The sequence below is a fragment of the Hemisphaericaspora subhashii genome (assembly GCF_019202705.1).
Source record: "Hemisphaericaspora subhashii strain CBS 10753 chromosome Unknown scaffold198, whole genome shotgun sequence".
In the NCBI taxonomy this organism is placed as follows: Eukaryota; Fungi; Ascomycota; class Pichiomycetes; order Serinales; family Debaryomycetaceae; genus Hemisphaericaspora; species Hemisphaericaspora subhashii.
Window position 1 is genome coordinate 1 of NW_026057471.1, and position 11629 is coordinate 11629.

At 31.6% G+C, this 11629-nt stretch overlaps 5 protein-coding genes across 5 annotated transcripts; 4 read left to right on the top strand and 1 right to left on the bottom strand. All coding sequences in view use genetic code 12, as the record gives it.

Moving 5' to 3' along the window:
- Positions 1-926: 926 nt before the first annotated feature.
- On the top strand, positions 927-2759 carry MDM34 (ERMES complex subunit; the record flags this gene model as incomplete). The annotated part of the gene is made up of 1 exon (XM_049410219.1): positions 927-2759. The coding sequence occupies one exon, from the start codon at positions 927-929 to the stop codon at positions 2757-2759; it is 1833 nt and encodes a 610-aa protein (XP_049260635.1).
- Positions 2760-3834: 1075 nt separating this feature from the next.
- Positions 3835-4767, top strand: CHS7 (Chs7p; the record flags this gene model as incomplete). The annotated part of the gene is made up of 1 exon (XM_049410220.1): positions 3835-4767. The coding sequence occupies one exon, from the start codon at positions 3835-3837 to the stop codon at positions 4765-4767; it is 933 nt and encodes a 310-aa protein (XP_049260636.1).
- A 1159-nt stretch (positions 4768-5926) lies between these two features.
- RGD1 (Rgd1p) lies at positions 5927-7936 on the top strand (the record flags this gene model as incomplete). The annotated part of the gene is made up of 1 exon (XM_049410221.1): positions 5927-7936. One exon carries the CDS (start codon positions 5927-5929, stop codon positions 7934-7936), a length of 2010 nt encoding a protein of 669 aa, XP_049260637.1.
- A 97-nt stretch (positions 7937-8033) lies between these two features.
- J8A68_006087 (uncharacterized protein) lies at positions 8034-8627 on the bottom strand (the record flags this gene model as incomplete). The annotated part of the gene is made up of 1 exon (XM_049410222.1): positions 8034-8627. The coding sequence occupies one exon, from the start codon at positions 8625-8627 to the stop codon at positions 8034-8036; it is 594 nt and encodes a 197-aa protein (XP_049260638.1).
- Positions 8628-8981: 354 nt separating this feature from the next.
- Positions 8982-11462, top strand: J8A68_006088 (cullin family protein; the record flags this gene model as incomplete). The annotated part of the gene is made up of 1 exon (XM_049410223.1): positions 8982-11462. The coding sequence occupies one exon, from the start codon at positions 8982-8984 to the stop codon at positions 11460-11462; it is 2481 nt and encodes an 826-aa protein (XP_049260639.1).
- Between the last annotated feature and the right edge of the window lie 167 nt (positions 11463-11629).

An 11629-nucleotide genomic window follows, 5' to 3' on the forward strand; every position in this document is an offset into this window, starting at 1 on the left:
TATATCGTTAATTGAAAACCCCCTTTAAATTTCTATGGTTACCAATGTGGTGTAGTTCCACTGAAATATGGTTCGATTTTATTTTATTTAAAATTCTGGGGAAAAACCGGACACAAGTTTTCTCACGCGATAATATGATATACGACCCATAACCCGGTGATTTGTCGGTCAATTCACGTGATTATTTTTGTATGGGAGAAAAAAAAAATTTATTAGTGCGCTAGTACCGGATCCGAAGGTAAAAAAAAAACAGGAGATTAATACAACGAAATGCAAAAAATATGATTATTTGCCCGGTTAAAAAATCCCCGGGGGGGAAGGAACGCATTAAAAAAAAAAAAGAAAAGGCTGAATATTTTTTAGTGTAGCAGGACTCAATGTATGTAGTAGTAGTCATTTAGAAATACCGGGAATTAAAAGACAAAGAGCAGTCATTTTATTTTCGGTTAAATTGATTTAAATTAATTCTCATTTGCCATTTGCCATTTGCCATTTTATTTATTTTTAATTGATTGCTTTCTCCTTATTCAAACCAATCAGATTTATTCTGTCTGTCTGATTTTTATTTCATTCATTTCCTTTAAAGCAAGTAGTATACAAAGTCTAATTAAACCCAACCAGGGGCTACTACTTATTACTCCAAATAAGATTTTAGTTTTGTTACAAACTAAAGACCGGAAGACAAAAAAAATAATTTATCAGACATTTAAACTTAAAGCAAAAAAAAATTTTCCTTTGTGTAAACAAGGAGAGAAACGGAAAGGTAGAAGAGATTTTTTTTACAACCATCAACAACAACAGACTAACTGTATAGGCTTACAAGAGAGGATAAGAGGACTATATCCAATAACAGGAGGACAAGATATAGAACGTGTGTAAAAGCATCTGCAAACTGATATATAGAGTAAGCATCAGACACAAGCAAGATGTCTTTTAAAGTAAATTGGAATTCATTAGAAACTGAATCTTTAACATCATGGACTAAAGATATCTTAACTAGTGCATTAAATTCAGGTAAAACACCTCCAATATTAGCATCAAGTATTTCAATTAAGGATTTAAATTTTGGTAAAATTGCTCCTGATTTTGAAATATTAGAAATTGGAGAATTAGATCGAGATCGATTTAGAGGAATATTTAAAGTAAATTATAATGGAGATTTTCATTTAACATTACATACAAATGTTCAAGCAAATCCTTTAAATATTTATTATTCAAATTCAATTGAAACTGAAATTCAAGATTCAAATTTTATAACTCCAAGATTTTTATTATCAAATGAACAATTTGCTTTACCATTAGATTTAAAATTAAGTGATATTAAAATAAGTGGAATTGGAATAATTGTATTTTCAAAATCAAAGGGGTTAACTTTAGTTTTTAGAAATGATCCTTTAGATTCAATTAAAGTTAGTTCAACATTTGATACTGTTCAAGTATTGGCCAATTTTTTACAAAAACAAATTGAAAATCAAATTAGAGATTTATTTAGAGAAACTTTACCAACGTTAATGCATCAATTATCATTGAAATATCTTAGTCTTGATAATAATATAAATGAATTAAGATCAAAATTAACCAGTCTTTCATCAACAACTACAACATCAACAACAACATCAACTTCATCATTAAAATCATTAGATGATGAACAAGAAATTTCATTAATTTATTCAAGTAAGAATTTACAAAAAAATTTACAATTATTTAATTCAAGAGAAACTATGAAATTACATATTCCAAAATTAAAAAATGTAATTCAAAGAACTCATTTAGATAAATTTAATAAAAATTATCCAAATTTATTAAGTTTATTATATCAAAATAATCATAGTGAGTTTGAAAAGTATACTCATCATCATCCTATTCCAGGAAGTCCAGGTTCCAGTGGAAATACTACAAGTAATGGTGGTAATGGTACTACAAATGGTATTCCAATTGAAATATTATTAAATAATAAGAACTATTCCAAAACTGATGAAATATTAAAACAAATATCTTCAATTCAATGTAATAGTTTTTATAAATGTAATAATAATAAAGATACTCCAGTTAAACCAAAAAGGAGAACAATCAAATTGGGTAAGAAGAAGAATAATAACAAGAAGAAGACAACACCAGCACCTACAACACCTGTCACAACAATTCCAGAACTTAATACTGATATTGATTTAACACCAATCACAAAAGAACCAATATTAATTTCAAAATCACTTCCAATAACAGCCACGACATCTCTCGATACAAATAATACATTGGTCACTCCAGCAGCTGTAGCCACCGCCTTATCCCATAGTATTTCCCTTTCAACCACCTCCAACAAAGAACCTTCAATTGACTTAGCCCCACCCGTCAAACAAAAAATCATCATTCAACCAACACCAACTCGCACCACCACTAAAGAATCAATCGAACATGCCCGTAATCTCTATCAAGAATTCATCAGACTGACAAATTCCCCAGGATTATATGATAATAAGATCCTCCTAACAACAACTGCATCAGCCGGAGGCGTTGGACTTGGAAATAATAATTATTTCTATTATCCCCCAATCTCGACTTCTCCAATTAAAGATGCTTCATACCAGAGGAAGAAATCGATTAATCATGTGACGTTTAATAAGGTGAGTCAAAAATTGGAGGAATTGCATGGGTTTGATCAACAGGGAAATGGTGGGTTGTTGTTAGAAAGTTTTGGAAATGGAGTTGGGGGTGGGAATGGGGTTGTGCCTCCTCCTCCTCCATATTATCAACATATGTAGGAATGGAGATCAGGAAAGATGTGAGAGATGGAGAGATGGATGGATGGATGGGTATTTTATTTATTTTGTAATTATAATAATAATAATGGTAAGAAACGGTCTAATGTTTTTTTGTAATGAGAATTAATTTTAATTCATTGTATGTATATATTTTTTAAATCAATATGAAACGGTTATTATTTATAATCAATTGTCTTCTGCAACGTAAATTGTAAAGAGTTCTTATAGCTAGATGAGTGGTTGGAAGTAGTGAGTGAAGAATGGTACTACCCATTGATAAGTTTTCTGACAATACCGTAGACGGATTCAGTCATCATCGCAACGTCCAAACGGTATCAACGGTTACGAGACGGTTGTCTAAATTAATGGCTTGAGAATCTAATAAAACAGGCTCGCAGATGAAGCGGCCAAGGTCGAAAGCGAGAATCCATGTGGGAGGAGTTTTAGTGATGAGTGTAGTGTGGACGTACAGTAAATCGGCACTCACAAATTGGTTAGTTCAATGATAGTTCAATGACTATCTGATTCTTGGTTTAAAGAATAGGCTACGCCATTATTTCCACTTGCATGACTTGTACATTGCTTTTATTGATTTATTCTTAGAATATAAAACCTACCAAGCTCTTAAAGGAGTACCTCCCGCCTGTTCAATAAGGCTTTGGTAATAATATTTCACCACCTGGTAGCTCCCCGTAAGGAGGCGTTAAAAGGCTTTTTGTTACCATTTGATACGCGTGAAAATAAAAAGTTAGGCTCAGTCAGTTGTTAAGTATTGAAGAATGGATGTAATCCGTTGATCCCTCTTTCCTTTTATTTTGCTATTTTTAGTTTCATTAAATAAAATTTTTTATTTTATTTTATTTTCTTCATTCATTTTGAAACACACACACATAAAGAATTTTTTATACTTTTACACTGTTAAGTAAAATTATCATCATCACATTTACTTACTTATTTTCGAGAGATAAGCAGACTTTTAATCTGTAATTTATAAACTTCTACTTGGTACACTACTACTACTACTACATAGTACATACTTCATACCCACTACATATACTACTACACACCCACAGAAATGACATTTGGATCATTTGATGAAATTTGTAACCTGACGGCATTACCATTATGTTCAGTATTAGGAGCAGTTAATGAAACCTCAGTATTTCAACGAGGTATAGTACCCCAATGTTATGCCCGTTCAGTTGAATTAGCCAATACGATGATTTTTCAAATTGGAAATGCTTTTGTTCATTTCGGGGGTTTAATAATTTTATTAATTATTATATTTAATGTTAGAGCCAAATATACTGCTATTGGAAGATCAGAAATGTTATTTTTGATGTATTTAATGATTGGATTATTGGTGTCTAGTTTAATTGTTGATTGTGGTGTTTCTCCTCCACTGAGTTCTTCATATGCTTATTTTGTTTCGGTTCAATTAGGGATTTCAAGTGCATGTTGTATTGGGTTATTATATAATGGATTAACTTGTTTTCAAATGTGGGAAGATGGGACTAGAAGATCAATGTGGACAATGAGAATTCTTTGTTGTGCTTGGTTTATTGCTAATTTTATTATTAGTATTATCATTTTTAAAGGTTGGAATACTGCTTTAAATAATAGAACTACCATGCCATTATTTATTGTTACTTATATTATTAATGCTATTATATTGGCAAGTTATGTTGTATCACAAATCATATTGGTTGTATTTGCTTTAGATTCATATTGGCCATTGGGTGCTATTTTATTAGGAGTATTCTTTTTCGTGGCAGGACAAGTATTAACATATGTATTTGGAGATAAAATATGTAGTGGTACAGCTCATTATGTTGATGGTTTATTCTTTGGAAGTTTATGTAATGTTTTCACAATAATGATGATTTATAAATTTTGGGATATGATTACCACTGATGATTTAGAATTTTCGGTTGCAAATGTTGAACAAGGAGTTAATGAATTTGGTACTGGTGAAAATGATGAAAAGAGATCAAGTATGTTCTTTTAGAGGGGGAGGGACTGACTTGTGATATTTATATATAGGTTTATATGTGTATATACATACAGTACATGTATGTTTTTTTTTATTATTATAATAATAGATTGTATTTTGGTTTAACTCTATGATTAGTTTTAGTGAACTATTGCTAGTGTATGTAGAGAAATTTATATAGCGCAGTTAAAGACAACAGATAATTCCATTGTACTTGAGTATCTAGAGGATGATGTCATTTGTCATAGCTTTGTAAGAAAGATCTGGTGATAATCATAGGGTATGTAATTGTTTCCTAAATTAACTAATTAATGATGAATTATTAGATCTAAAAATTGTTGCAAAAAAATCAATACAAAAGTTAACTTTGGTGGAGCTGAATGTGAACCAAATTCATGTTTAACAATCAGGTATGAATAGTAATAAACAATACAAGTAAGAAGGAGATATATAGGTAGAGATGCTTCTAGTATGAAGTATTGCCCATTAATTACACATTCATATATAACCTTACATTATTTGTTAATTATCTCTCTCTCTATAATAAATTACTTTGCCCATTTTGTTGGTAAGATTTGAAAAAATTGATATCGTTACCACTTTTTAAATAGTAAGATTTGTTAACAATTTTTTGCATCTAATTACTGTATTAGATGATTTCTATATAATTAATTAAGAATCACTTTTAATTCATAGACAGATTTGGATTCTGGAAGAAGATGTTATCATCCATCCATCCATCCATCCATCTCTTTCCCTGTCTTTCTCTTTCTATCTATATACAATCTAAATTTAGCAATATAGAAAGAAGTCAATAGTCGTCTCGTCACTCCCATATTGTTAAAGTGGCTAAGTAATAAGATTATTTAATAACGCGACTTTAAAAAAAACTTTAACTTTAGTCATACAATTTAAAATAAATAAATCAATAAATCAATCAAATCTTTTTTTGGTGGTTCAATTGTACTGTACCTTAAAATTCTATAAATAAAAATAAAAATGACGAAATCAATTTTTAATTTTTCTATTTATTTCTCATTCTCATTTGATACCCATATTTGACAACGAACATCACATTAGATTTACCAATTTTTCAATCAGATCCATTTGCATATTAATCAAATCAATCAAATAGAAAGGAATAAGGAAAGAAGGAGCAAACAAGATGACACCTATGCCTGAATCAATAGAACCATCTGAAGCAAGTAAACTTTTAAATGAAGATCCTAAGATTCAACTGATCTTAAGTAGTGATACTGCTTTAGAAGTATTATTAACAAGATTAAAACAAAGTATAAATACCAGTGATGAATTTGCTAAATTCATTAAAAAGAAAGCTTTAGTTGAAGATGATCATTATACTCAATTAAAGAAATTTGCTTCAAATACAAGAAATATTATGAAATCAAATAAAAATTTAAAACAAGATTCATTACAAGATCAATTAGATAAAATTATTCAATTTGATGAAATCTTATATGGAGTTGGTAATTCATTTGTTCGAGCTTTAAATACTATGTATGATGAATTAATTGCTTTAATTGGTACTGTTAGTCGTTCTAGGAAATTAATTAAAGATGAAGGTAGACGTAAAGAAAAAGAATTTTTAGATTCAATTCAAGCAGCTGAAAAGGCAAAATTAAGATATGATCATTTATGTGAAGATTTGGAGAAACTTAAAACTTCTGATCCCAATAAGAAATCTTTTAGTCTTAAAAATAAATCTTTAGAACAACAAGAAGATGATTTACAAAGAAAAGTTGATCTGGCTGATCAAGATTATAAATCAAAAGTATCAACTTGTAAGAAATTAAAAGATGAAATTTTAATAATTCATAGACCAAATAATTCTAAAAAATTAAAGAATTTAATTTTGGAATTAGATATTGCTCTTAATGTTCAATTACAGAAATATGCAACTTGGAATGAAAATTTAATTATGAATTCAGGAGTATTAATTAGTCCATTACAATCAACAAAACCTTCAATGAAACAAATGGCAAGTTCAATTGATAATGAAAAAGATTTATATCAATATTTATTAAGATATGGTTCAAGTTCTGGTAGTAATAAGAATTTAACTACCGTGGAATATCAAGTTCATCCTTCTTTAATTAGAGCTCAACCTAATAAACCTTTTTTAAGTGGTAACAAATTAAATAATACAAAACCATTACCAAATAATAACTTTGGTAATAATAATAATAACACCAATACCGCGGCCGCCCATCAAAGAAGTGCTTCAAGTATTGCATTTGGTACAGGATCCAAGAGTAGTTACTCACCCACAGGTGTTGGTGCAGCGATAGGCGGTGCAGCTGCTGGCGTTGGCGCCGCCATGGGATCAGGTCATGCTCCTAGCAAATCATTCTCAATGGGAACACCTACATCACCCGAAGAAACAAAATCATATGCACCATATCCATCAAATGCCGATGACAGCCTTCCGGTAATACCATCTTCCGATGCACCAATACCACAAGAAGGAGCATATCAATCTTTGGACCCACTTAGAAGTGGAGATTTAAATGGACCTAAATCATTAAGTCCCGTTGCAGTCACCCAACCGACATTTGGAGTTTCGATTGAAGATGTGATTGAATTTGCCGGGGTGGATAATGTTCCACTTATAGTTCGGAAATGTATTGAAGTTATTGAAGCTTATGGATTAAATATTGTTGGGATTTATCGGACTAGTAGTAATTCAACCACAGTATCACAACTTAAACAATTAATTGATGAGAAATTTACGAATTATTTATTGATTGGGAAAGATATAAACCCTGACAATGTTTATGATTCTGAAATATTTGCCGTGGCTAGTTTATTAAAATTATATTTTGCTAGTTTACCTGAACCTTTATTCACTAATGAAATGGCTCCGGCATTTATTGATACGGTTAAAAGTACTGATGAAACTTATATTGCGAAAAAATTACATCATTTGGTATTTAGTTTACCGGATGGGGCATATTTTAGTTTAAGAGCTTTAATATTTCATTTAAATAATGTTGCTAAATATGAACGGGATAATAGAATGAATGCAAAAAGTTTATCAATAATTTGGGGACCCGTATTATTTAATGAATTAAGTTCAAATGTTCAAGATTTAAGTTATAAAAGTAAAGTAGTGGAAGAATTAATGGCAATTGCTAATGATATTTTTGAAACTGAAGATGAGTAGACATTGAGTTCCCGTTACATTTCCCGTTACATTCCCTTGTGATATATTTATACGTTGTTTTATTTCCATTTCTATTTAACATATATATTTGTATAATTTAATACATCATAAATTGTATTTTATCCTTTTTAGTAGATTCCTTCTTATCTGAACTGGAATTACCAGTATGAGATGAGTCTTCACTCTTATGTCCAATATTAAATCTAGGAGGTTTCGTCACTCGATGACTACCACTACTGCTACTGCCACTCCCACTAGTCCCACCATGACTTCCCAGTAAATTCTTTATCCTAAAACTACTTTTATAATCCTTCTCTTTCAAACTCTTCAACTTCGCTTCCATTTTCAATCTCTCTAACCTCAACCTCTCTTGTTCTTTTTGTTTGTCCCATTCTTCATCACTAATCCCCATTAATTTCCGTCTAATATCACATAATTCATCTCTTATCAATCCATGAAATTCAGGCGAATCAATAATCTTGTCTTGGATATCTTTATCCACTATTCCCAATAAACTATCCGCACTACTACTACTCTTACCACTCTCCCCACCACGACCACCACTCTCTCCATTCTTTTCATCAGTCTTCGGGGTGGATGTGTTTATGATCTCCCCCTGGATTAATGCTGCCATTTTCCCGCGGTTTTTCAACAAGATCTTGGGATCTTGTTTTACTTTTGATTCAACCATGTGTTTTAGTTTTAGGAGGAGATTGGCATGGGTTTGGGAGGTTTTGAAATTGGATAAGAGTTGTCGACGTTGGGTGTCGAATTTTCCTCCTTTTTTGTAGATTGTTGTTAGTTGTTTTGGATCGGTTGGGGTGGACGTGGGTGCGGCAGGCTTGGGAATGTCGTTGTCTTTCATTGTGAGTGGGTGTCTGGTATGTTTGGTTTATGAATGATGAATAGTTATAAAGGAATGGGATTTATTGATAATTGATATTTTTATTTTATTTTTTTCTGGCAATGGGATAAACTGAGATATCAAACTCAATTCTTGATTGCCATTACTTAATCATCAGAAGTAACAATCCCATCCAATCATATGTCAACTAACAATTTATTATACTTCAGCGATCAAAGCTCATCACCAACACCCCAACCACCACCTCCACCCAACAAAAGAATCCCATCCCATCTATCCACCAGATCATTCCGGTCATCAGACAGTCTAGATGACGACACCGATTCAATCTCCACCACCACAACAACTACATCCCACACCAAACGACATAGACCGAATGATCAACCCTCACACCCGACATATCCTGATAATATCCGTATCTTATTAGAACAAGCCCAAAAAACCGCATATGGTGCGGCGGAAGCTATTTTAACCAATGATGGCAAGTTAGGCCAATCTTTCCAAGGAACATATCGTGCCGTTGAACAATTATGTAGATTTAAACATGAACAAGTCTCCAAACTTGCTGATTATGTATTAGGTAAGGTCGAGAGTGAATTTCGCCATCTGATATTAGGAAAGATTAAGAATGAAGTCCCGTGGGAAAATGCTGATGATGTTAGACAAATTGTGGCGGGGTTTTTGGAAGTGTATGAGAATTGGGATGAGAGAGTACGGAAGTTGAGTAAAGTGTTTTTATATCTTGATAGGGGGTATTTATTTGGACATTGGTCAAAACCGACCATAATTGAATGTGCGACGGATAATTTCGTCAAATATGTCTTGGATGCGAATTATGTTAATGAAGAGGGTGATGAGGATGAGGTGGATGGAAATCCAAAGGAATTGTGTATTCGGACATTGGATGCTCATAATCGATTACTTAAACAATGTCGAGAGTTCCAGGATCCGGGGGATATTGAATTATGTCAACGATTTACGAAATTATTGAATAGGTTACATAAATCTCAAACACCAGCAAAATTCGATTTCCATACTCAATTATTGAACGAAATAATTGGACATTATGATCAATTGAAAGAAGATTGGATATGTGATAAAACGTATATTTCAAAAGTTTCTCAACAGATTATTTGGGAATGTCAATATTTTAAATCTTGTGGGAAATCAAATGAATTTTTGGGATTGTTGTATAAGAAATTACTTTGGCATTTATTATTTTATGATTTTAGTACGATTTTAAAAGAATCATTTGGATATTATTTATTAGAGAATGAAAATGTGGAGGAATTGAATAAGATTTATAAATATTGTGGAAAGACCAAGAGTTATTATTCATATGATTCGATTAATATATTTATTTTTGAATGGGGAGTGGCTACATTTACTGGATTTGAAAATATACTTGAAACATACAAGACTAAACCAGGACCATCATCGAGTGATTGTATAATAGCAATTGCTGAACTCTACAATCGATACAAAAAATCCGGTGATCTTATCCTGAATGGAAATGAAAAATTAGAATTCGAATTAAGAAACTCCCTATCAAAAGCCATCAATCTACCTAAATATAACATGTCAATAATCTTACAACTATGTAAATATTGTGATTCATATTTCAAAACCAAAAAACCATCTTCCTCCACCAGTTCATCATATGACACATTCATCACAAATGCCATGATTGTCTTCAAAGTCATAAACAACAAACAAGATTTCATGTTAGCTTACAAAAAAGACCTCTCGAGACGATTATTATTAAGTAGAACCCCCGACATCCCCCAGGAACAGAAATTAGCCCAAGAATTCATCAACCTAATTGGAGAAACTGATGATGATTCAATTGCGTTAAGAGTAATGTTTAGTGATTTGGAATTATCCCATAATTATGCCACCCAATTCAAACCCCCCATCACCAGTGGTATTCTATTCAATCCCGTGATTTTGGATCAGAAGTTCTGGCCCGAGATTCCGAAACAAGAAACCAAATTGGTCTTACCTGAAGAGTTGGCGGATATTTTGACGGGGTTTACAGAGGAATATAGGACAAATATGGGTGGGAGTCGATTTCAGAATCGGAAATTGGATTGGACAAATTATAAACTACATCAATTGAGTATAATTGGACATTTTGATTCTGGGGATAAAGAAATCACGGGGAATTTATTACAAGTACTGGTGATATTATTGTTTAATGAACGAAATTCATATTATTTCCAAGAGATATTGACTAGGACTGAAATTGAAGAGAAATTATTAAGAAGGGTTTTGGATAGTTTGATATCGGAGAAGTATCCATTATTGAAACATACTCCGGATGATGAATTTATATTCAATTCAAGGTTTGCTGATAAATCAACCAAGATAAAACTTCCAATGATTAAAGATAAGGCGGTGGCAGTAGCCGAGAAGCAACAAGAAGGAGATATTGTAGCATTAATTGAAAGAAATAGAATAGATGAATATAAGAGTATGATAATGAAATTGATGAAGCTGGCAAAACATATCAGAATGACTGATTTACTTACACTTTCAATTGAAGCATTGGAAAAGAGAAATCCTGTCACTATTCAAGATTTAAAAACAAGTATTGAATCTTTAATTGAAACTGAATATTTAAAACGGGAAGATAAAGATATGATCTCCTATATTGCGTAATCTTATATGATCTCCTATATTGCATGATTTTGATTAGTCAAACAAATTGTATATTATGTATGTATGTATGTAAAATATATGGGAAATGAATAGATATACAAGTAAATGAATAACTTAAAGTGGAATATCTTCTGGATCTGGATTATAAACCCAATGTTCACCAAAAT